The 28,000-nt window shown below is 31.4% G+C and overlaps 1 protein-coding gene across 1 annotated transcript; it reads left to right on the forward strand.

The window, feature by feature from the left end:
- The first annotated feature begins 5,802 nt into the window (after positions 1-5,802).
- Positions 5,803-27,799, forward strand: LOC132737124 (FMRFamide-activated amiloride-sensitive sodium channel-like). Its single transcript, XM_060724376.1, has 13 exons — positions 5,803-6,278; positions 7,692-7,839; positions 8,260-8,741; positions 16,766-16,846; positions 17,562-17,656; positions 19,710-19,873; positions 22,056-22,148; positions 22,736-22,853; positions 23,347-23,422; positions 24,148-24,205; positions 24,689-24,789; positions 25,232-25,313; positions 26,382-27,799. Exons 1-13 carry the CDS (start codon positions 6,097-6,099, stop codon positions 26,547-26,549), a joined length of 1,848 nt encoding a protein of 615 aa, XP_060580359.1. The 5' UTR covers positions 5,803-6,096; the 3' UTR covers positions 26,550-27,799.
- The last annotated feature ends 201 nt before the right edge of the window (positions 27,800-28,000 follow it).

Raw genomic sequence — 28,000 nt, forward strand, 5'->3', positions numbered from 1 at the left:
CGGTGACAATTATTTCAAAATACAAATATTAACTTATTCTAATATACATTTTAAACTCAACGGATTACAATTAATTTGTACCTTTCAAAGTCATATGGCGACACTACAACCCCTATTGGTAATAAAGATGGGCGTCTAAATGCAATGTTTCAGGCAAGTGGTTATTCGGAGTAGAACCATTAAACTTCCATCTGTTTACTTACTAGACAAACTATATTTGACAATTCCTATCATCTTTAAAATATACCTAATTGAAATTATTATTTATTGAATAAACCTTTCAAATATATTTTTACCTATTGAAATATTCAATACGATAAAATACTTAATTCTCCCTGGATGCTTGCCTGTCTCCAGAATAACAATGCCATTTACATAATACACAATTTACCAGTGCTCCATCATGCAACTTCCCAACACAAACTTTTCACCAATGTTACACAACCATCCGCATTCCGACATTATCCACCATCACAACGTTGGACACCAATCTAGCATTCATTGTTCAAGGGTTTACTGAAAGGTCACTAGGGTTAACAGAAAGACAATCAAATCGCATAATGTGAACATTTACCATGTTTACTATAAACAGATCTTTTTAAAATTTAACAAGACATAATATATATTGTTTCTACAAATTTAGGCGTAACGTTTTCTTGATAAAACGAGTGGTTTTGCTTTTTGTCCTTATCAATGATCACTATCAATTGTTGTTGTTGTTTTTTTATGAAGCCCAACAGGTAACTTCGTCCCCGTCAACAACATTGTTCGTATAGAGAGGCCTGTATGTACGTTTCTCATTTAGGTTGTCTGATTATATTTTAAAAATCTTTTATGTTGTTATAATTTCTTTATCAGTATTCTGATATAAAATAACAATAAGGTTACTCATTATCAAGGGATAATTTTTGAATAAAATTTTGCCACAAATTATGAAAAGAAATTACATCTCCATTTAAAAAAGCTATATATTCTTGATTTTTTAATTTTATTTTAAAGTATATTAAAAAAATATTTATGTTTAAGTAATTTTAAATTTCAAAATAGAATGTTTTCCATAATACGAGAACAGTATGCCTTTCATGTCTGAAATATCAAATTCGACAAAACACTTATCTCTAAGCCAGTCTTTCAGTTCTAAAACAAAAGTATTGGTATATAGGCATTGACAGAATAAATGTTCAATCGTTTCTCTATCAATGTTACAATATGAGCATAAATCATAATCTCTTATATCTATTCGATGTAAAAATGTATTTGTCACAAGAATTTTTTTATTTATCTTATACTGAAAATCTTTCAACTTTATTTCCTTCACAGTATTTAAGCTTGTACAGTAATTTAAAAACTCCTTCTGTGATATAGGTCCTACAGAATTTACCTATTTGTTAGGAACAACTAAATTGTCAGCGTCAATAAGGATATCATAAAAGAATCTGCAACCCTTACTTTTATGTATAACACATTTAAGATAGGGATTTAATGAAATGTTTTGCTTGTATAAAAATACTTTATCTTTACTGTTCCTAATCTTTTCTCTCCATAAAAAAGGGAATGACTTGTTGAATATCTAAAAATGTGCCTTTTATCTTATATATATCTTTCAATTTTTGAATACTGTAAATATTACCGTCATTGTCATATAAATTAATAATAGGTATTATATTGTGATGTATCCAATTGTTAAAAAATAAATTAGTGTTACGGAATCTAGTGTTAAACCATAATGGTGAATATAATATATCTTCGATACTTTCTATGTTCACTTTTTTCAAAAGTTAGTCCATGTTTTCAACACTTGTTTACAGAAAATATTTGAAAGTTCTTCAGATATAACTGATGCATAACCAGGACCAAGTTTTACCACTTTGGTTATATTCAAACGAGAGAGGGTAACCCAAGTTCAATAGACGTTTGATCCAACTTAACTTTAAACTGTTCATAAAGGCTCTAACATTTAACATTTTAATATCACCTGCCTCTATATTTTTATCTATTACTGATCTTTTAATTTTATCTGGACCTTTTTTACATAAAAACCGGTATAATAATCTTTCTATTTGTTTAATGAAATCTTCTGAAGGATTTAGCAATGACATAAACAAATGTACAAATTTTGAAATAATCAAAGATTTTATAATAGTGACTCTTCCAAAAAGAGTTAAATTACGTTACCATACATTTATCAATTTTTCACATTTATTAAGAATTTCATGTCCGTTTAAGTCCCAAATGTCCTCAACGTCTGCGGAAAATATTACTCCTAATATTTTTATTGGAGATTTAGACCAGTCTAATTCAATCTTTTGACATAATTTAATATTTGAATTTCTTCTCGACCCTATCCAAAATGCTCTTGTTTTTTCAGTATTTATATTTAAACCAGAAATAGCATAAAATTTATCAGTTCCATCTAAAAACAACTGTGTGTCATCTGCATACTGACTTAACTGTAAATCGATATTCCAGTAATATTATTATTTTTCCTAATCATTGAACCCAAAACTTCCGCACATAAGATAAAGATATAAGGTGAAATTGTCTACAACCACGCTTAACTTTAAAGTAATCTGATAAATGACCATTTTGTATGATACAGGTTTCTGACCCATTTTGGAATAGATTTATCCATTTTTTGAAAGAGGGACCAACATTTAAATAATCTAAAGTTTTGTGAATAAATTTCCAAGAAACTGAATCGAAAGCTTGCTGAAAATCTATAGATAGTAAAAGACCTGGTATATCGTTTTGTTTAGTTTCAAAAAGAATGTCATATATCAATTTGATATTTTCACTAATACACCTTCCTGAGATAAAACCTTTTTGATCTTGGCAAATAATGTTGTTTAAAACTCTTTTCAGTCTGTTTGCTATAGCAGCAGAAGCCATTTTATAAATTACATTTAAAAGTGTTATTGGGCGCCAATTCTTCATAAAAAATCTACTTTTATTCGGTTTAGGCAGACACGTTATAACTCCTTGTTTCTGAGTGACAGATAAACTATCATTAAAGTAGCCAAAGTTAAGAGCTTTTAAAACAAAAATTGAGAGATCTTTCTAGAAAATTTTTTTAAAAATTCAACTGTATATCCGTCTAAACCTGGACTTTTACCATTTTTCATGTTGCTTAAAGCAATATTTAACTCATCAATTGTCAATTCGCCCTCTAACATTTGAGAATCAAGTTCACTTAATTTATTTTCATTTTCCCCTAAAATGTCTTTTATAGGAGTTTTATCTATATTTGAATTTATATATAGATAATTTTTCGTAATAATCTTTTTGAAAATTGAGTATATCTTTCGTATTTCTTATTTCTTCATTGTTTTCCCTAATCAGTTTTGTTATTAATTTATTTGTAAATTTTCTATTTTCAAGATTTAAAAAATAACTACTAGGTTTTTCTCCTAAATTTTCATAACGGCATTTCGATCTTAACATCACTCCTTTTAACTTTGATTTCCGTAACGCTTCTAACTGAGATTTCTTTTCATTAAGTGCCGCCCAAGTTTCCTCACTCGAAGAATTGAGATTTTCGGATATTTGTTTTTCTAATGCTTGAATATTTATTTCTAAATCTTTTTCTAGTTTTTCTAATCGTCTTTTTTCTTTCTGCACTATATTTTATTGTTTCGCCTCTAAGAACGACCAAAAATGTTTCAAGAAAAAGTTTGGGGTTAATATCTAAATCTGGATCTGTATAATTATCTTCAGTGTTATTTTCTGTTTTATGTAAATCCACTAAATTATGTAATGTATTCTTAATTAAATTTCCAATAGCCTTTTCCCCTTTCATTTTCAAATAATTTAATTGTTAACAAAACACCTGAATAGTCTGTTCTATAACCTGTAGTTATTTTACAATTAGTTACATAATTCATCATATCCTCATTTACAAGAAAAAAATCTAACCGTGCTTGCTTTCTTGTCGGATTTTTTCTTTTCCAAGTATATTCTCTTTTATTGCCATTTAAAACACGCCAGACGTCTACATAATTGTAATTGTTCATTAGCTCTAAAATACTTTGTCTTGCTCGAGGGTTATTAATATTTGTGTAATTTTCATAATCCACTGAAGGATTAATAACAAGATTCCAATCTCCGCAAATTATCACGTTATCGTTACCTATGGTGGCATATTTCTGCCACCAGATAACCTGATAACTAACTAGTTAATTAAGAGGTTAACTAGTTACGTAACTAGTTAACCTGATACCTAACTAGTTAATTAAGAGGTTAACTAGTTACGTAACTAGTTAACCTGATACCTAACTAGTTAATTAAGAGGTTAACTAGTTACGTAACTAGTTAACCTGATAACTAACTAGTTAATTAAGAGGTTAACTAGTTACGTAACTAGTTAACCTGATAACTAACTAGTTAATTAAGAGGTTAACTAGTTACGTAACTAGTTAACCTCTTAATTAACTAGTTAGGTATCAGGTTATCTGGTGGCAGAAATATGCCACCATAGTTACCAATTTCAAATATTTTTTGTTTAATATTTTCATAAAAAGCCGGTTTATCATCATTTGGACCATATAAATTAACGAGAGTAAGTCTTAAGTTCGGCTTTAACATATCGAGAATAAGATAATTTCCATTTTTGTCACTGTATACATTTTCTACTTTTTGCTCAAAACTATTTCTAAACAAAATCATTACCCCTCTACGATTACGTTTATATGGGCTAAAATAGGCATCATATCCCCATTCATTTTTAACAAAGGAACATAACTTTTCTTCAACGTGAACATCCTGCAGACGTATAATATTATAATCTTTTTTCCTAAGATAATGAAAAATATCGCGACATTTTGAGTATTTCCCAGCCCATGACAATTCTGAGAGTATATGGTTAAATCATCATCTATTGGGTAAAAGAAAACATAATTTTCTTTTAAACCACCTAAATAAAATAAATAACTTAAAATTTTACGGCCATTATATAAACTATTACTAGGCGGCATTTCTTATTATATTATTGAGATGACGGAGAACATAGTTTCAAGTTTCATTTAAAGAAAATCTTTATACAAAATTACAAACAAACAAACGAACGGACATAACAAATAAAACTACACATATCTTTTTACATACCTGTACAAAAATCAAAACAAAAAAAACCCCAACAAAAATCACTATCAATTGTTGGCGAATGACTATTATAATAGTCTATCTTTTGAAATGTAAAGGTGACCCGGGTTCGATTTCCGGGCGGTGCAAGTCACTCTCATTGTGATTGATCATGAAATCATTTCTACGGTTATCGCACTGTACCTCTGCTCTGGAATAAACAGAAAATATGAGTTAGTGAACTGGTACTAGTGAACTGCTTGATAGTCTGTCAATGAACGTTTCGGTGGCTGAACTGTGCTCTGGAAAATCAGGAGGGTAAACTTCCATCACCACTACCAAACTTAATTTTTAAATGAAAACAAAGCAAATTAACATGTATAGAATGCCATTTCAGTACATGAATATCAATTTCATTTTTACTTCAGCCTGACCAGGGTCATGTTTGACATTTGGTATTTTGTAAGTGATAGAAAATAATGCAATAATAGACAAATGTATAATAAAATATTTGCATAATTATTTATATTCATACTGATATTACATTGGGATAACTATCGCGGAACTCCAATGGGGGGAATGATCAAATGCCAGGACTTTATTACTGGTAATATGCCGATATATTATTCATTAAAGTAGCTTTTATCTACTCAGTTCTAGACGCAATTAAACAAATGTTGAAAACTGATACTAGTTAGTATCTACATGCATGATATATGAGGAATATCATCAGATCGTTTGATATTTATGAATTTATTTTGATAAGAAAGACAAACATTGAAAACAGGCTATAGTCTTAATCTAAAGATTTTTCTCTTTATTTATAATACAGTGATATAAACATTAAGACAATGTGAAGGAGGTTAATCATTTTGTATGGATGTAGATCTCAAATTGCGTTGGTTGTCGGTTTTGCCGTGTTTGAGCTTTTGTCAAGAAAGAATCAGGTATACAGTTACATCTTAAAAAAACAACCAAGATTTTACAAAACTTGTTGTCATCGAAGAATAAAAAATAAGGATGGAGTCGGAAAACAAGAAAATGTCGTTTTCACAAGTTATTAAGGAGTTGATGGAGTCGAGTACTGTCCACGGAATTCCCAAAATTGCGTCCTCTCGCCAGGTGGCGGTCAAGGTCATGTGGTGTATTCTTATGCTGGCTGGATTTTGTGTCTTGACCATACAGCTTGTTTTCTTATTCAGGTAAATACATAAAGACAAGTTACTTTATCTAAAATAATACAAAATTTGATTCCCTTAAAACTCCCATTCAATAAACATTTAATTTATTAAAACAATATGCAGGAACTTCTTTTATTTTTTATTTATATTTATTTTTGTACATAATTGTAGGCATAACATTTAAAAGTTACAAATAGCACGACTTGATCCACTTTATTATGCAAGAGCCAAAGCATCAAAGCGAACTTACTTACAAAAGAGTAACATATCCATCAAAATGCCCACGCACGGCAAAGAGTGAGACTTTAAAAAGGTGTTGGAGTACCACACTAAATACCGTATATCGGAATATTACGTATAAGGCATATGAATGATTAAATTCTTAAATCTCGTCTTTTTACCCGCCGAAATGCACTTCAAGACGTCAAATTATCTCTTCGCATCGATTTATACATGATAATAAATGAAATATGTAAGAATAAGCGAAAAAAGGCGATAATTTTTCTACTTTGTGATCATGAATTATGCAGGCGTCTTGAGGTACATGTACTGCTCCAACACCCAAGTGAGTTCATCCCCATGGCAAACGGTTTATGTTAAACCGAGCTGGGCTCTTAGTGATCAGTGTATATGTCCTATTTATTAATTTCTTGAAAAAAATATAAAAACAAAATACATTGATTTTACAAAGATGATGTTTTACATTTTTTTGCAGGTTCATTAGCAAATAAACCTCTTGAAATATATCAATTTAAGGCGTATGCTTACATTCGGGCAGTCTGATCAGGATCCACAAACTCTATAGCAAGTAGAGAAACTGATAGCGAACAGCATGGATCCTGATCAGACTGCGCGGATGCGCAGGCTGGTCTGGATACATGCTAGTTGCAACCCCATTATGTTGGTTTTGTCATGACACGGTTCAAATCAAGGAAAAAAGAGGTCCCCAAGTTCCTTTTCGATGCATTTGTCCCTGAATTTTAAAATTTTGTTCATTTTAAGGGCATATATTTAATAATAAAGGTAAGCAATGTATTTTCCCGATTTAAAAGTTGCCAACTTCCTTTTGAGCGTGATTGCTGGATATACCAAGATTTGAAAAGCTTATTTCTTGATCTTTATCTTAACGGTACTAGTGATATGACGATATATTATGCATAAAAGTAGCTTTATTAACTTAAGTTACTCCGTCAATGCTTTGCTTTATGCCCTGTCCTGATTTTGTATGGTGTTCTGAGTGACTCCGTGCCGGTGGTCCTGTGTTGCTTGGTCGTGTGTTGTCTCGGTTGATTGAACTTGTGATGAGAACAAATGGATGAAAGAAGCACCAATGGTAAGAAACAAAATCCAATCTAAGAATTTCAATGTTTATTGCACAATTGATTCAATTGATTGTTTTAAATCGATTTTCTTCATAGGATGACTGTATTTCAGGACTTTTCGCTCACATCCAGTGCAGACGACAGTATCGTTAGAATTTAGTACCCTTCAATTTCCCGCCATTTCTTTTTGCAACATGAACCCGGTGCGAAAGTCTAAAATAGGAATGTCTGCGCAACTCAGAGATACATTATTTCCTAAGGTATAATATATGCACCTATGTCTTTTCTTGAATTCTGGTCTTCTGACATTTGATATGTGGATGTTTCTAGATTCAAAATGTCACTATTTGCATGTTTAAATGTTGAATTCTGCTTGTACTTGACAGTAACGCCCATGAGCAGGTTCAATCAATCCGAACCTGCACTATTTTCAATTTTACCGTTTTTGGACTTTCTTAAGGGATTCAAATTTTATCTGTTATATATATCTTTTTCATGAATTCTATATTACTTAAAAACATCTTCTCGATTTTCTTTCTTATTATTAGCCAATTCCATTTTACATCCATTTTATTAAAAACAATACAAAAATATATTTTATATCATATATGGTCAAAGCTTGGTTACAGCTTTATGGTCATGATTCTTATCGAGCTTGCTGGTCATAATTTATATTTCAGAAAAAGAAATACTCTTTGAATACGGATGAAAACCCTACTGTGGAAATAGAAAAGAATTCACGACGAAAAAGAGAAGATTTTGACCTCATTGGAGATTACAATGTCCTTCCAGACGAAACATTCAAGAACATTACGAATGAAAACATTGAGGAAACGCTTGATAATGCGGTAGAAGTTTTTCCAAACGATACTGCATATGACACTGTCGATATTGCAGACGACAATATCACTAGTTCTTTATCAGAAAGTACAGTTGCTCCAGAAAGTACGACTTCTTATTACTTTGAGTATGACGATGATAATAATTATGTTTGGGACGTATTTGATTATCATCGCTTTGAAGAGGATGAGTTCAATTTGACAGCATTTAATGACACGACAAACACCATACAACTGACACTTTCTGAACATTACCAGGATCCTAAAGACAAATGGGAGGCGCTGATAACAAAATTCAAGACAACATATAGGAATATTTCTGTGTATGTCCTCTTCTGACTGATATATATAGAGGAAATTGAATGTTTTTGGGTTCAAAACTATTGTATATTTATTGAACGATTTTAATAAAAGCATATTATGCGAGCCTTATGCGAGCATTATATGGTTTTATTCAACGAGTTCAATAATTTTAGTATTGAATCTTCTACGAATATAATATTCAGTTTAAGCGCTTGAGTTTAAACTCTTTATTTTTACACTATACGTCACAGTATTTTTGCAATGACCTGTATATTTGGCTCCTCCTCCTAACAAGTCATTCAATCTGGTTCGCGCATGCTTAGTAGACTGGGTATATAAACCGAGCACGCTTCTGCAAATTCCTTTTCGATCCAGTCTCCGAGCTCCAGAAGCTGCCGTGAACTAACACGGAAAAATATTGGAGAACAAATTATGTAGCCGTTCTGAACAAACATGGCAAAAAGACTTCATTTTTGTGTTTTTTTTAAGTAGCCGAAGGTAGAGTTGCTTTTCTTTATTATCTTTAATATTGTGCTAAATTTATCTAACATACCAATTTTTCAAATTTTATTACGACCACGAGATAAGACAATCTAGATCTATTACCGATACTGTAGGCTTAAGGGCAGAGAAATGTCTGAGAAAAAGTGATCCTACTAAAGACATTGTTGATACTATTTTGCAATACTGCAGTACTTAGGTTTATTTAGCCTAATAAAAACAAAAATTATTTGATCACGTCATCACTAGACTTTATGACGTAACAAATACCTTGTGACTAGTGGAGTATACAGTGTAATAAATGCCCTGACAGTATGTTATTGTGTTAATGTTTATAAAGTATTGATAAAGAAACTTTATCTACCCATAAATTAGGTTGAATGATTTGTCCAGGTAGATCTATCCTTAAATATATTAAACTTTTCAGGTAGGGATGCTTCATAATGGTTAGTAATGTCATTCGTAGACATTATTTATAAGTCGTGATAACGTAATGCGTTAACCTTGTATTTGTTGTAAACTCAGCATTTTAATTCTGATTTTATTCTACTTTCTTTTACAAATTGCTGGGGCCATGCCAAACGACAACCTAACTTGTCACAAGTTTTCTGGCTGTCAAGGTTTCTTTGAAGAGACTGGTCAACATTATGTTCTAGACAATGGCACCGGAACAGAACACAGAAGTCGGTAGAACCAGCAGAAGTTGTGATGCCTAAATCAAGCTAATTGTTGATACAGAGTAACCGATAGACAGGTGACGTCACTGTTTTTTAAATACAAATTATAGTTAAAATTTAATCTATGCTGTTTGGACAAAAATGACATTATCAATTAAATACACATATATTCCTTATTTCAGAAGAGTTCTTCAAAAATGCAGAATATTAACAAAATGTCGATTTTAACATAAAATATTCTTAAAAGCAACTGTCACAACTGTAAGAAAATGTTTTAAACTTGGGCGGATACCTTGGAGTGATGGAATTTTTGTAATTTTGCACATTTTAGTAATTATCTATTACTGTATCAAATAATACGATAATTTAAAAAAAAAAAAAAAAAAAAAAATATTTCCAGTATTTCCAGTACTGTCATGTCAAAAATCTCTTCAGTCGAGTACTTTTAAGTTATAAGACATCAAGGACCTTTAATTCATAAAATGACAATAATAATAAAATATTGGGGGGAGACAGGAAAAAGAAAAGTCAATTAATGATTTAAAATGGACATGTGACTATTGATACAATTACATCTAGTCATCACAATATTATTCTTTAACTTTTTGAACATTTCCCCTGTCTTCCAGAGATGTAAAATTATGTCTATATTACAATACATTCGAGTTAACATGAACTAGATCTACGCTCTTGGTTTTGCTCTTAAATAAAATTTTAAATCTAGGGAATCTGCCTATTTGGATATTAAATCTGCATTCATCCTTTGCGGGAACATTAATTGTAAATAAACATTTGCCATTTAAAGGGTCGGGTTGCACAATTTTCATTTTCAAAGTCAAGCAATAATTTCTAAAATTTTATAGATATCGTTCAAATCGCAGTAGTTTAAACCTATGACTTTCTGTCATTAGGTTAGGATTTTGGTTTTCTTACATTATAACATGTGACGTTTAGTTAAGTATTTACATATTAAGTGACTGAAATCGACGCCGAAAACTAAGCCATCCGAATTCCTCAGCATAATTTGCACAAATTCATGGTCTTGAGTTTTATTACTAAATGCAAAAAAAAAGTAATAATAATTATTATAATAATAATAAGAATGACAATAATGATGCAATTGTATGGATGCTATTGCTCAACGGTTTCGTCGTATCAATTTTAATGAGTTAAGGTTAAATAAGTTTTTGAATTTTATATTAAAGGCGATCATTGGTAATTAACAACGGCATGGCTTATGGGGAGAATAGCATTTCTTGAGAAATTTTCTTTTATGAATTCGTACCAAGTGGAATTGTTGCATGTATACATCTGTTAGGAAACGATGTGAAAAATAAAAATAATATAATTAATACTGCTGAGAAATATGAAATTGTCAAATAGACAAAATATATGGATCCATGAAGAATAAATGAACGTGTGATGAAATTTGCTTTCATCTAATATTGTTTATCTTAGAAATAAACACTAAAATAAAAAAAGAATTAAAAAATAAAAATAAAAAATAAAATAATAATAAATATATGTTCAATACAGAATACTATTGCTGATTCAATGGCACGTTTTCAATGATCAAGGTTATTCCGGGAATAGCCATTATGGCTATTCCCGGATTAACCACAACAGGCATCTAGGCTTCCCTCCAATACCATTAAAGATCCTGTTTCATATTTTTTCATGGTTTTATTTCATAAATATGATGCTCAAATTAAGATCTGTCAATATTGTAAGTTCCAATAAGTATTATTTATAACGATATTACCTAATTTAACATTTCATGTAAATAAAGGGAGGTAATTAGAAATGTATTTCCTATAATAAAGTCAAATTTTTCCAATAAGAAATGAATGCATATAATTTATTGATGAAATATAATATGCACAAATGTTTGCAGTACACATTTTACATATTCTTCGATGTTTGAAAATTGTTTTATTTGCATAATTATATAGTATATATAATACATATATAAATTTTTGCAAGGGTGGTATACACTCAGTAACAATATCAATTACAAAACATACAGGATCTTTAAGCATTTCTTCAGATATTCAACCGGAAGTAGAAAGATTAGTTAGTTATCAATTAGTTCGTCATCCTCGGCATACAGAAAACTGGAATTGAGTGATATGTTTATTTTCGGTTCTGTTTTAATATAGCCACCCACAGTCTTACATAAACTGATATAAATGGCATACCTGCTTTTGCAACAATACGCACGTCACTAACGTTGTTGCATTTGCCTCAATTACCTAATGTAAACTATAAAGCCTTGTTTATAATACAAAGCAATTCATTGTGTGACAGTAGCATATCGAGGTTGAAGAATACTAGTTTGGACTAGAAATTAAACGTAAACTTACTTAGAAAATCTAAAAAAATTACTTAAGAAATATTTATGCCTTCAGTTTGAAGAAATTCTCTACTTTTCGTCACGTGTTACTGACAATATCCAAATTTCCATCTTGAAACAACTTACTAAAAAGTACATGTTTAACTATAATGATATATTTATTAATTAACTATAGGCAAAATGTCCGTTTTTTAACCGCACACGAATGATCTAGATTCTAGAGTGTATTGTTGGTACGTTTAATAGCATCGCTTAAACGACAAAATAGAAAAGGAAACGTATTGATGATATACAATTGTATCTTTAATAGATATCCCAATACAAATGATAAAGCTTCAATGGCTGTACTTTCATGCCATTTAATTTAAAACAGCATGCCTCTAGATTCATGCAAATTTTCATGAAAATTTAAAAAAAAAAAAAAAAAAAAATTCATGTTGGATACAGCACTTACAACCTATGTAATTCAGCAAAATAAAAGAAGTCAAAATATGCAAAATAACCCTCATTGCGTTAGTAACGCAGTAGAAATATGGTGGAAAATACTGCAAAACATATTGCATATTATAAAGATATTACTTCAGTTTTGAATCTTTTATTGTTCTTATAAATCAAGTACTTTTCTTTTGTTTGATTTTCTTGAAATATTTTGATTTCATCTGGGGGAGTGCAGCTTTAATGTAAATTGCATTAAATTTATAAGCATATGTTTTTCCCAACTCATTCAGAATAGGCTATGTATCCAGTTGTACATGTAGTTAAGTAAAAATGAGATAGCCGTCAAATATTCGTTCAACTCGTATGATTCTTGTACAATATATGTTTATAGTAGTATTTTAAGTGAACTTGATAACAGGGTGTTTCTAACTAAGGAAGACACTGCTTTCAAAATTATAAAGAGAAACAAAAGGTTCTGCCAATTGCCCGTAATGATATATTGGGCCGGCAGTCCGCCTTTGGGTTTAAATTTGCAGTGTCTATAATAAATATAATTACGGGTGCAGTTTACCCACAATTAAATGTATTTGTGATACCGTCGACGGATTACAATGCAGTAATTTAACTTCACTTAATAATTAATATATCACCCTGGAAAAAGAAAGGAAAAAAAAAAAAAAAAAAAAAAAAAAAAAATCATAATGGGTGCAGTTTACCCAGATATATTTTATAATGGGTGCAGTTGACCCAGATATATTTCTATCAGATTATCATATTGAACATGGGTGCAGTTTACCCAGATATATTTTATTATGGGTGCAGTTTACCCAGATATATTTTATTATGGGTGTAGTTTACCCAGATTTATTTCTATTATCATATGGGTGCAGTTTACCCAGATATATTTCTATCAGATTGAACATGGGTGCAGTTTACCCAGACTTATTGCACTTTTGGGTGCAGTTTACCCAGATATATTTTTATTATGGGTGCAGTTTACCCAGCTATATTTCCTAATTTTAAACATATATGAGTGCAAATTACACAAGGATATTCATGGAATTTTGAACATTTATAGCTGCATTTCCCCAAATACAATAATGTAATTTTGTACATTTATTGGTGAATTGTGGCCAAGTATTGGTACATTTTTTCATTGCAGATAATTCACGTAAAAATTACCAATTAAAAATAATATGTTATAAAATTGTATCGTTGTGAAGAACAAATTCTTTATAACAATAACATGTTTAAAAATAGGTTTTCCGGTGACCCAATTCCTTGCATGGTTGGTTGGCTCATCTCTAGTAAAGACACTTTTCATTAGTTTTTCGTTTTGTGTGGCATGTGCTCTTGTATGTGAAGTTTTTGTGTGACATGTGCATTTCATTTCATAGAGCCTACAATTTAGTATCTTCTTATTTAAATCTACCTGCATATTTGCTTGAACATTACGGTGTGATTCAAATGGGTTCTTCTTCGTCAGCGACTGCTGATGAAGAAGAAACTTTCTTTTAAGCCTAGATAAATCTAAATTTTCCTATGGTTGTGCAACATCTTTCCAAGCACTTAATTAATTCAGTCTCAGATTTGTTTGCGACATTCTTATAGATATATGGCTGTTCTCTGTGGTGGAACGTATCTATAGTGACATACAAAATAGTACAAACTTTATTAGAAATAGGGATTGTTGATAAAGTCTTAAAACCCCATGATCTTTTTGAGTAGATGGTGCCATTAACTCCTGTCTGGTCACAATACTACGTTAATTAATTAAATTTCGTTCGTGGTGTATGCTTAAACACACCAGTATCTGCAATTAAATCGTCATGACTGAGTCATTTATTTTGGTTTATGTTAGCCCGCTGTTGGCGGAAGGCTCTCTCAATTCTTCGAGACCCTTTTGGCGAAAATCTAACATAAAATTACAGGTTTTTGCAATCGATGACGAAGCAAAACCTATTTTATAATATTCTATTTTATATAAAGGTTCAAACTCTATTAACTTTATGTTACTTAATGACCAGTCATGACGGAAATTTTATGCCAACCATAAATAAAATAAGTTAAACATATATGTTGCATTTATTATCATTTGTTCCTTTAAAGTGACTATGTTGAAAAAATAATATTCAGTTTAAGCGCTTGAGTTTAAACTCTTTATTTTTACACTATACGTCACAGTATTTTTGCAATGACCTGTATATTTGGCTCCTCCTCCTAACAAGTCATTCAATCTGGTTCGCGCATGCTTAGTAGACTGGGTATATAAACCGAGCACGCTTCTGCAAATTCCTTTTCGATCCAGTCTCCGAGCTCCAGAAGCTGCCGTGAACTAACACGGAAAAATACCCACCCGCCCTTCCCATTTGCTTTGCTGTTGTCTCTTTTTTCTGTTTTCAGGTAATAATGACCGCCGCGATACTTAGCCCTTCTTCGTCATGGCTGGAATTATCATTTCAACAGTCAATATTTGTTTTGCGACATCCGGAAATTTACCAACGTCGACTGCCAGACCCCTATCATTTGAATCCGACGTCGGTTCAAAATTTACATTTAACTGGCCTGTACATAACCATAAACATTTCGAACACCTGTGGGATGCAACTGACTTTCGGATATTTGTAGAATAGTCATAAGATAACCTGTAACCGATGTCGGTACAAAACAAAACACTGTTAATTAACTTAACCCATGTGTAAATAAAACACATATTGTCTTTAAAAAAGTATTGATAATGGTTATTATCATATCATTACATTGTCATACATGGTTTCAAGCAAGTTTACTTACATTATATATCACACTACTATTTATTTAAAATAATAATTTTTCTTATAAAGAACGTTTCTCTTTATTGAGCTGTATGTATTTTGTATTTTATATGTTTACTGGCATATCTGAGCAGGTCCGTTGTTCTATATTCCGAGGAATAGTCTGAGGAGGTTTCCTCCGTGCATGCCAACGGATGCTACGGTTCCTCTTACAAAAGGGGTTTTACGTAGGCGGCCAGTATTCCTAAGACGAATATACGATCAAACCTGTTGAGTAATTGTTCTGGTTTGGAATGTCCTAGACATTCTATGGCAGTTTTGATCGTGATATGCTTGATAAATGTATTTATATATACAAATGGCTGTATCAGTCTTTTCAAAATTTAACTAATTTTTATTGATAATATTTATAAAACATATTTTCGGATATCAAGTGTTTATCATATCTGGCATTGTCAGCACATTGTCTCTTTTTCGAAACATAATTTTAATTGATTATATCTGAATGAACATATTAAGCTACCGAAGCATATATAAGCAATATATAAAATGTCACTTCCGACTGTTAGGATATGAGCATTAGTCAATAGTCATATAATATTATAATTGATATACATGTAATTGTTAATATTATTCTATAACAGATTGTCTGGAATATTTAATGATCTTATTTAGCCGTCGATATGGCGAAAATCTAACATAAAATTACAGGTTTTTGCAATCGATGACGAAGCAAAACCTATTTTATAATATTCTATTTTATATAAAGGTTCAAACTCTATTAACTTTGTGTTACTTAATGACCAGTCATGACGGAAATTTTATGCCAACCATAAATAAAATAAGTTAAACATATATGTTGCATTTATTATCATTTGTTCCTTTAAAGTGACTATGTTGGAAAAATAACATTCTGTTTATCACATACCCAAGTACAGTAAAAAAAAATTGCATTGAAGCACGGTTGTGTGATAAAATGAAGTATTTGTAGATAACCCGACCAAAACAAAATAAATTAAAAGTATTTTAAAATATTCGTAAAAAATGCATTCTTAGATTATCTTTTATTAATTAATTAATTATGTGAGTTTCATGAAAAAAAAATGATTTTTTTAAGTAACTAATATTCAGTACAAATAGTCTATATAATAAATATTACATGAAGTTACGCATTCAGAGAATTGATAACTACTTGATTGTTTGCAAAAATGCAATTGTTGAAAATTGCAAAAAAATATCGAAATCATACTGTTTTAATAAAAACTAGTTCTTATTAATAAATATGGGTAATACTTTTCCAGAGAAAAACGGAAGCGTATGGGCCACCAAAGTCAAGATTTTATACAATATGCATCATTTGCTCGACGCGAGCAAAATATATCGTAAGTTTTTTTGTTGTATACCACGTACTATTTTCTTGATTAAGTTCAACCGGTGCTATGGAGTGTGTACGGTAGCTTGGATTTACCGAGTCTTCAGCATTTTAATTGAACAAACAAAATAAAGCCAGTTATGTTTTGAAATACAAGACAACATTACAATATTCGATGAAAGGAATGTTGGTATTATTTATGTTAACATTACAAGTTTAACAAATACTAGAAAAGCAAGTAATGCTTTGGTTAATATAATGCTTGATACACATATTTCAGTGTTTTTATATTTTCTGGTCCTTCGGCATAATTGATTCCAACACTTTAATGTGTTGAAAAACGTGTTGAAAATTGTTGAGTATCGCTGAAGCCGGTGCTAGGGAGCTTGAGGGATGTTGCACCTTTTTATAATACCTCATGTACAGACTTCATCAAACCGAGTCTGCAATTTTCATGCAATTTTGTTGTTATTAATTCTTCCGAGGGATCACTTTTCTCTAGATCTTTCAATAAATATATTTTACCCTTGAAGTTTTATTTAAGATTTTGTTATTTGTTCCTGAATTAAAACTATCATATTATGATATCACGTCATAAAATATGTTGTCATTTTGACATTGTGTAGTCTGGACTATAAACCCTTTGACTTATAACATAGATATTTTTTTTTTTGAAAAAAAAAAACAAGAAAAAAAAACTGTATATACTTTACTTACACTTACAGGAAATACTTTCAAATGTTCACAACATCTGATTACGGGAACTGTTATACGATGGACCACACAAAGTACAAAGCTTGGGGGAGTGGACCTGACAGTGGTATAATGCTCATTTACATCTGTCTTAATATCATTGCTTTTATTAATCAAGCCTATATTGTCTGTAACAACTGAGTCAATACTTTCTACTACTTTACCTTGACCATATTTAGATATACACGTTGTTTCGGGGAACTGCTTTTGTAATCATGGATTTTTGTTTGTTTTGGGTTTTACATCACATTGACACAGTATAGGTCATATCGCGACTTTCCTGCTTTACTGGTGAAAGAAGACCTCAGATGTCCTTCCGTGCATTATTTCAGGCACGAACGGGCACCTGAGTAGAGTAAGCTAGCTGGATAGCTTCCTCAAATGAAAGAATCCAAAGTCCCTGTCGGGATTCGAACCCACAGAGGTGAGGGGCAAGTGGTTTGAAGTCACCGACCTTAACCACTCCGCCACGGACGCCCAATTTGTAAGCATGGAAGTTTATATTGGAGAGTTACGTTTTAAATTTGTTAAGTGATTAATCTGTTCGTTTTATCGCTATACTTGCTGGTATTTTGATGTTTTATAGGAAGTAGGTTATGTCTTGTTAAAATTATATATGTATGAATGTAAGGGACGTTTGGTAGAAATGTCATAAAAACAATATTGTAATTGTTTTCCTTTTTAGGTTACATTATCTGTTTATCCGTAACATTAATAATGCATAAGAAATCACAGTGTTTCATAGCAAAATACCATGGAATTTGGCCTTTACTCAGAAAATATGACAGTGGAATATCAGTACAAAAAAGTCAAATATGTTTGTCTTTCCCTAATTCTATACTTTTCTACCAGATACATGTACGAAATCCTTTAATAATGCATAAGAAATCACAGTGTTCCATAGCAAAATACCATGGAATTTGGCCTTTACTCAGAAAATATGACAGTGGAATATCAGTACAAAAAAGTCAAATATGTTTGTCTTTCCCTAATTCTATACTTTTCTACCAGATACATGTACGAAATCCTTTGGTATGCGGTGGGTGGGGTAATGCGATATTTTCGCTATAATTACACAATGAGCGTTATAAAAAGTTACTCGTTACAACGCTGTCTTGAGATCATGGACCCCAACATGAGCGCTATATCGCGGCTCCAGTGTACTAGTAAAAATTGTTGCTTCAAAATTAGTATGGAATGTTGTGTAAATGATAATTTTGTGATGATATAATTCTTACATGTAAAATTATTTGATAATAAAAAATGTGACAAGAGTTTAGGTGATCAATACCAAACACATATTAACAATTTAATATTATCTTATTCCGTTTCAAATAAAAAATACATGTACCATTATCAGACATTTTGTAATAATGTATTAAAAAGAGTCTTAATTGCGTTTTGCATCAGAATTACTCTTAGACCACTATGCAATTAGCATAATTAAAATGTATGCTTTTATGTTTAATGATATAATAACCAAAATAAACAGTATTTGCATATGGTTATTGGAATCAGTTATAAATTCTGGAAAACAAATTGCAAGAACCGCAAAAAGTAAAAATACAGACTGGTGAATGAATAATGTGTTTTGAAAGAAAACAAAAGTATCTCTTTGTTACAGGTATAAAGCTCACATTGTATCTAGAAGTAGATGAATATATAGAGAGTGTCACTTTGTTACAGGTATAAAGCTCACATTATATCTAGAAGTAGATGAATATATAGAGAGTGTCACTTTGTTACAGGTATAAAGCTCACATTATATCTAGAAGTAGATGAATATATAGAGAGTGTCACTTTGTTACAGGTATAAAGCTCACATTATATCTAGAAGTAGATGAATATATAGAGAATGTCACTTTGTTACAGGTATAAAGCTCACATTATATCTAGAAGTAGATGAATATATAGAGAGTGTCATTGTGTTACAGGTATAAAGCTCACATTCTATCTAGAAGTAGATGAATATATAGAGAATGTCACTTTGTTACAGGTATAAAGCTCACATTATATCTAGAAGTAGATGAATATATAGAGAGTGTCATTGTGTTACAGGTATAAAGCTCACATTCTTTCTAGAAGTAGATGAATATATAGAGAATGTCACTTTGTTACAGGTATAAAGCTCACATTATATCTAGAAGTAGATGAATATATAGAGAATTATTCGTCTGGTTATGGTGTCCGTATTGTATTTCATGAGCCTGGGACATTTCCTATGCCCGCTGAAGAAGGGTTGACGCTGAGCCCAGGTTACGAGACAAGTATTGGTTTGAGGGCTGTAAGTGTTCAATTTTATAATTATATATGCTCCAAGTGTTGCTAACTGATATAACTAAAGTAATGCTACATGAAAATTGCATCTAGTGTTTCTAATTGAAAATATATCTAGTGTTTCTAACTAAAAATGCATCTATGGTTGCTAACTGAAAATGCTTCTATTGTTTCTAATTGAAAAAGCATCTATGGTTTCTAATTGAAAATGTATCTAGTGTTTCTAACTGAAAATGCATCTATGGTTGCTAACTGAAAATATATCTAGTGTTTCTAATTGAAATAGCATCTATGGTTTCTAATTGAAAATGCATCTAGTGTTTCTAATTGAAAATGTATCTAGTGTTTCTAATTGAATATGTATCTAGTGTTGCTAACTGAAAATGCATTTATGGTTGCTAACTGAAAATATATCTAGTGTTTCTAATTGAAAAAGCATCTATGGTTTCAACTTGAAAATGCTTCCAGTGTTTTTAATTGAAAATGCTTCCAGTGTTTCTAACTGAAAATGCATCTATGGTTGCTAACTGAAAATGCTTCTATTGTTTCTAATTGAAAAAGCATCTATGGTTTCTAATTGAAAATATATCTAGTGTTTCTCATTGAAAATGCATCTAGTGTGTCTCATTGAAAATGCATCTATGGTTGCTAACTGAAAATATATCTAGTGTTTCTAATTGAAATAGCATCTATGGTTTCTAATTGAAAATGCATCTAGTGTTTCTAATTGAATATGTATCTAGTGTTGCTAACTGAAAATGCATTTATGGTTGCTAACTGAAAATATATCTAGTGTTTCTAATTGAAAAAGCATCTATGGTTTCAACTTGAAAATGCATCTAGTGTTTCTAACTGAAAATATATCTATGGTTGCAAACTGAAAATGCTTCTATTGTTTCTTATTGAAAAAACCTCTATGGTTTCTAATTGAAAATGTATCTAGTGTTTCTAACTGAAAATGCATCTATGGTTGCTAACTGAAAATATATATAGTGTTTCCAATTGAAATAGCATCTATGGTTTCTAATTGAAAATGCATCTAGTGTTTCTAATTGAAAATGTATCTAGTGTTGCTAACTGAAAATGCATCTATGGTTGCAAACTGAAAATGCTTATATTGTTTCTTATTGAAAAAAAAAAACCTCTATGGTTTCTAATTGAAAATGTTTCTAGTGTTTCTAATTGAAAATATATCTATGGTTGCAAACTGAAAATGCTTCTATTGTTTCTTATTGAAAAAAAACCTCTATGGTTTCTGATTGAAAATGTTTCTAGTGTTTCTAATTGAAAATATATCTATGGTTGCTAACTGAAAATGCTTCTATTGTTTCTTATTGAAAAAGCATCTATGGTTGCTGACTGAAAGTACATCTGGTGTTCTAATTGAAAATGCATCTAGTGTTTCTGATTAAAAATGCATCGGGTGCTTCTAATTGAAAATTCATCTAGTGTTTCTAAGTGAAAATGCATTTAATGTTTCTAATTAAAAATGCATCTAGTGTTACTTATTGGAAAAAAGCATCTATGGTTTCTAATTGAAAATGTATCTACTGTTTCAATTAAAAATGCATCTAGTGTTTCTTAATGAAAATGCATCTAGTGTTTTTAATTGAAAATGCTTCTAGTGTTTCTTATTGGAAATGCATCTAGTATTGCTTATTGAAAAGGCATCTTGTGTTTTTAATTAAAAAAAACCGGAAAAATCTGCAAAGGATAATTAAGAAATATACTCCGGATTTATTTGAAAATCGATATGAGCCGTGCCACGACAAAACCAACATAAGGATCCATGCTGTTCGCTTACAAACCCTATTACAAGTAGAGAAACTGATAGCGAACAGCATGGATCCTGATCAGACTGCGCGGATGCGCAGGCTGGTCTTGATCCATGCTGGTCGCAAATGCACTACGTTGGTTTTGTCGTGACGCGGCTCATATTGTGTGCGATTCTTAGTCCGATTTGAGTAAATAAAAAGCGTTGCAAGGCTTTTCATTTTTTTTAGTGATATTGAACAATTAAAATGATGATTTTGGAAAAACGGGGAGTGAATGGTCTGAAAAATTGTACAAAAGTTATTGGTCTAGACCTTCATCAAAGGGTACACAATTATTGAAAAAATATTTCCAGTCCCGTGAAGTCATATAACCTCAGTGGAGTCCCTTTAATGTAACTCTATATTTCTTGTCAGATAAACGTCACCCGTCTAGATGAACCTTATGGGGATTGTACTCCGGACGGAAATAAATTCCGAAAGAAGTATAACATTACTTACAGTAAAACGGTAAGGTTAAACAAAATTACGCTTTGTGTGCAAGAAACTAAAGTTACTTTGTCGAGATACGATAGTATCGTTTTGGAGTTCACATTTTATTTTCTGACTTTCTGTTCAAGGACTTTCTGTTCAGAGTCTTCACGTGAGTATTATGTTAATTTAAAAGCAAAACCCTTTCTAAATGTCTTTTGTGATATTTTATGTGAAAAACAAACAAACAACACCGTAAAGGTCATATGGCGACTTTCCAGCTTTACTGGTGGGATGGGGGAGATACCTCAGATGCCGCTTCGTGCATTATTTCAGTCACGAACGGACACCTGAGTAGAACCATGGACATTCTGTAAGCTAGTTAGATAGTTTCCTCACATGAAAGAATCAAAAGTCCCTGGCAGGATTTGAACCCATTGCGGTAGGAGACAAGTGATTTAAAGTCAATGGCCTTACACACTCGACCGTGAAGCCCCATTATCTTGCATCTTAATACGATAAAAGCAATTTAAACATTATGCATTATGCATGATGATTCTTTAAATGAATTTACATAAAAAGATATGTGTAAATACATGTAATAGATTTTGTATATATATATGTAGGCGTGCCTGGCGTTTTGTCGTGTAGAAAGCGTTATAAGAGAATGTGGGTGTATACCATTTGATGCACCAGATATAGACTTTGGCAAGAAACACCCAATATGTGGCAGTCGTTACTTTGGTAAGTCACAAATTGAAGTAGTATATGTAGAGTTAAATGCTGCTGATAGGTTAGAAAGTCTTTGTTTTATTCTAAAAGTTAATAATTTAAATCAGTAAAAACAAAAAGAAATAAGGAATGGAAATAAAAGAAATTTGTGAAATGTATAAAACTATTTTTTTTCTTTTGTGTTTGTTTTGTGTGAGTTTGTATTTTTGTTTGTTTGTATTTATTGTTTGTTTGTTTGTGTTGGAGTTGTTGTTGTTGATTTTTACTGCGGGGTGTTTTTTTCTATTTTATGAGTGATTCTTATTTTGTGTAAGAATTACGTGAGTATTTTTTTTATACTTTTAAAGTTAGTTCATCAAGATGAAATTCATCACATTTTTGAAAGATGAAAACGTTTTGTTCGTCTGTTTATTGTATCCATACATTACACTTTTGCTGATGATTCTTGTTTGCGATAAAGATCTATTTAAGCATTTACTCAAGTAATAATTAATTTATTTTGCAGACGAATATTGTGTAGACGATGTAGATAATAGGTTTGAACATGGTGCACTTGATTGTGACTGCATTAGTCCATGCTCGTAAGTTATACTTACCTTACATTTCTTTTTACCAGTTGTAAATGAAAATGACAAATTTATGTAAATCAAGTAAAAGTTCTATATGTAAATTTCCTTTTAATTCCAATTTCAATTAGAACAGTATTTGAGCCGCGTCATGACAAAACCAACATAGTGGGTTTGCGACTAGCATGGATCCAGACCAGCCTGCGCATCCGCGCGGTCTGATCAGGATCCATGCTGTTCGCTTGCAAACCCTATAGCAAGTAGAGAAACTGATAGCGAACAGCATGGATCCTGATCAGACTGCGCGGATGCGCAGGCTGGTCTGGATCCATGCTGGTCGCAAACCCATTATGTTACCTTTTAATTAAATTTGTGCCCTTAAAATTAACAAATTTTGAAATTCAGGGACAAATTCATCGAAAAGGAACTGGGGGACCTCTATTTTCCTTGATTTGAGCCGTGTCACGACAAAACCAACATAATGGGTTTGCGACCAGCATGGATCCAGACCAGCCTGCGCATCCGCGCAGTCTGATCAGGATCCATGCTGTTCGCTATCAGTTTCTCTACTTGCTATAGGGTTTGTAAGCGAACAGCATGGATCCTGATCAGACTATATGGTATATGAGTAACGTTTTGGAGAATGTAAAATGGTACCAAATATAAAAAAAAGGTTTTTGAGAAAATAAAATGACCGAATTTCGATCACTTAATGGTCCTTTATTTTCTTTTTCTTTTAGTGAGTTCGTATACAGCAAGACAATGTCAGGGCGTGTTTGGCCACACAAAGACTACCTGGTAAGTTTTTAAAATCTAGATCGTGTATAATTTCAAGAACTAGTTTCTGTCATACGCTATTCTTTCATACGCCATTATCTGAAGTAGTTGGAACGTCCGTGGCCGAGTGTTTAAGGTCGTTTCAAACCCCTTGCTTCTCACCGCTGTGGGTTCGAGTCCCGACAGGGAATTTAGATTTTTTCATGTGAGGAAGCTATCCAGTTAGCCCACGGAACGCTGGTAGTTTTACTCAGGTGCCCGTTCGTGCCTGAAATAATGCACGGAAGGGCACCTGAGGTCTTTCTCCACCAGTAAAGCTGGAACGCCGCCATATGACCTATACTGTGTCGGTGTGACGTAAAACCCAATCAAACAAACAAACAAAATCTGAAGTAGTTAAATATCTATCGAGGTTATACAAAATGGTCACGGCGTATAAGTCGTCAACATATTTGTTATTCATTTCTTTTTACTAGATTAAAAAATTCATTTATTTTTATTTAGGAGAAAGTGTTAATGAAGGATATATGTGCAAAGAATCTGACGTCATTAAAAAGCGCATGCGCACAAATTCAAAATGAAACTACAGACTTCAATTATGTCAGGTATTGAAACAATAGATATTTACAATTTATTATCAAAAAAAAAATACCATTCATGCTATATAATATACAGAAATGGTTACTGAGAAAAAAATGAAAACAAAAGCAAATATACATGTAATTATATATCATAAAGTGTACATAACAAATAGTTGATCAAGTTTTAACTTTAATTTCACTCTCCACACATATATTTTGAGATGCTAATACTGTACTAGTGTTGATAGTTACACATTAATCAGTTACATATTGCATGTTTGCTGTATATTCAGTGTTTGTAGGCAATATACTACAGAACAGAACAAGCTCTTTAATAAAAGTATGTTCTGTTCTGTTCTATAACAATACTTCAATGCAATAAACAAAATATTGACCTCTGAAAGAGCGTTGCTCTGTAGAATACGTATGCAACTTAAAGCTGTTTGTTAATTCATTTTGTCCCTAGATACAAGAATAACTTCGTTCGAGTATTGATTTATTTTGAAGACCTGAACTATGAAAAGATAACAGAAGAACCGTTTTATACGGTAAGTTTTTACATGTAATTAATCATTTTTTAATAATAATTCTTATTATTTTTTTTAATCTTTTGGTTTATGACTCAAAGTTTGTTTTTTATTTGAATTTTTTCTATCGTTTCTGATGATTATGATTATTATAGTAAATTGTAGGATTTTTTTCCGTTTGTTCGTGTAGAAAATCTATGCATTGACATTAAAATGGAAAACAGTATCTTTGGAAGACACCCGTGACCTAGTCCATTATATCATTGGCGTCCGCGCCGAAGCGCGACGCCCCTTATGGAATGAAATCAGATTTTGTGAAAGGGCAATTGCAGCTTCTCGGGCCTTTTCGTCAATCATAATAGCCGATCATTCCGATTGGTAAGAGGGTGCTTGATTATCAAAAAATGAAAAGTCGCGATATGAACAATGAATAGCTAACTGAAGTATTTCGTAATGCAAACATATTCAAATGAAATTATCTTATTTTTATTAGTACACAGTGGGTAATAAATAGAATGATGGCTTTAACATTGTGAAAGCCATCTATTTATAGAAGTAGTTTTAGTTTAACGAAACGGTCATTCGTGTCACGCTATGGTAATAAATAACGAACTAGAGAATTTTGCTGGAAATGAAATGCAAACATATTATGTCTTTCGTCCGGCCATTCATAAATATTAAATATTATACAATTGAATTCTGGTAAAAACCAATTAACCATTGAAAAGTTTATAAGAATATCTTGTCATCAGATGTCTTCTAGTTCATCTTCGCCTGATGCATTTCTTGCTTGGACGCCCTTTGATGCTTTGCATCATTGCTTTTCTTGTTATCTATGCATAATGGGAACATCGCGTAAAACCGGGGGTGGGGGAATTAATAAGATAACTTTAGGTTAAATATATTCAATGCATTAGATAAATAATGTGTGTGAATTAAAATTTTATTACTTTTATATAAATAAACTTTTCTTGTATTAAAGAAGGAAAAAAAATATTTTTAATTCGTTTCATTTGAAATACAGTACTTTCAAAATATCCTGTTATGCTGGAAAGTCAATTGAAACTTTTTACTTTTCTTTACTTTCAGCCAGTTAGGTTCGTATCGGATATAGGCGGTGCTGCCGGGCTGTTTATGGGCATTTCACTTCTCAGTTTCTTTGAAATTCTACAACTTATTCTAGAAGTAGTCCTGCACATGTTCAACAGAAAAACTAAGATAGACGAAGTACCTGAGAAAAAGGGCGTACCATGTTAATACTTATATAACGAATTCAATGTGTTTCTTCCAAATCAATGTTGTTGTGCGTGTGCGTGTGCATGTGCGTGTTTTTCTATTTGGAAAGTCAGTTATTAAAAAACTGAAGCTCAGACGGAATACAGTGCTGACATCTCCTGTCGCACAGCATGTCATGTCATGATTTGGAAGAAGAAAATCATTACGTTGTGTTGGACAGGACAAAGCTTTGCATCATGTGTTGCAAAAACTAACAAAACACAAACTTTCTCTTAACTTTAGATAATATTCCGTATTTAGAATTGTCATTAGAAAGTGAATTAACAACAATACTGTCAACGATACACCTTGAATAAAATATGAGAAAAAAGTACAAATAAAATACTCATGTGAAGTTAAGTGAAGAAATTGAGCTGATTCACTAAAATGCTTGAAAAGTCAGAACAACTTAGCAAATGCAATGCGATGCTTGTGTATAAGGAAGGTGGCAATTATATGCTCAACGTCTTGCTTGTTGTGTAAAATAATAAATATTGATAATATTACTTTGAAAAAAAAAAGACTTTATGAGCAGAATGTAACTGATTGTAGAATTAGATTATTTATACGGAATGGTTAAGATAAAAAAAATTCAACAAAAAAGATTACATATATCATGTTAAATTAATTTTTAAAAATTGAAATTACTATGATCATTTATTACCTAGTAGTTAAAGAATGTATATCATAAAAAACATTATCTCCACTTTCTCTAAAAATCCAAATATGTAGACATAGTAGCAATATATTACAAATCATATTGTCAAACCTGTGATACTCATGATATCGAAGATGAATATCATTTTATTCTTTATATCCTTGTAATAGAAACATTGGTAAGATATACATGTATACACTATAAACAAGTAAAGCTGGAAAGTCACTATATACATATTTATGACTTTTAAAGTGTCGGTGTTGCTCAAACCAAATAACAACAAACAAGTAATTATATTTGTTCGAAAATCAATATTTAATAAAGGTTTAAACAAATCTTTATTGATAACATTAGCAATGTATTTCAAAGAAAGCTTGGTAATTAGAAATACTCGTATATATTTGTAAATTTCTAAAACTCTTTGATCATCCTCTTCCAAGACAGTAAGAAAAGTATCTTCACTTATCAGTATGTTGTTGTTTTTTATGTGATCATGACCACGTGACATATAGAAATTGTTTTGCATATCTAATTGCATCACGATGTGCAAGTACAAAATAATGTATTTTCTTTAATCGTATGATTGACTTTTAAGGGTATAGGTGCAATATGACTAGTTAGGAAAATATAAAAAATATTTTGATAGTGAATAAATAATCTTTGAAAGGTATTTTATTGAACATATTGTAATGTGAGATAGTATACTGTTTGAATACAGACAAACCTGTGAATTAAGGTCATCCAAAGGAGAGACCATACATGACCTTTATAGACA

The sequence above is a fragment of the Ruditapes philippinarum genome, unplaced genomic scaffold (assembly GCF_026571515.1).
Source record: "Ruditapes philippinarum isolate M1 unplaced genomic scaffold, ASM2657151v2 ctg1258_1_1_1_1, whole genome shotgun sequence".
Classification (NCBI taxonomy): Eukaryota; Metazoa; Mollusca; class Bivalvia; order Venerida; family Veneridae; genus Ruditapes; species Ruditapes philippinarum.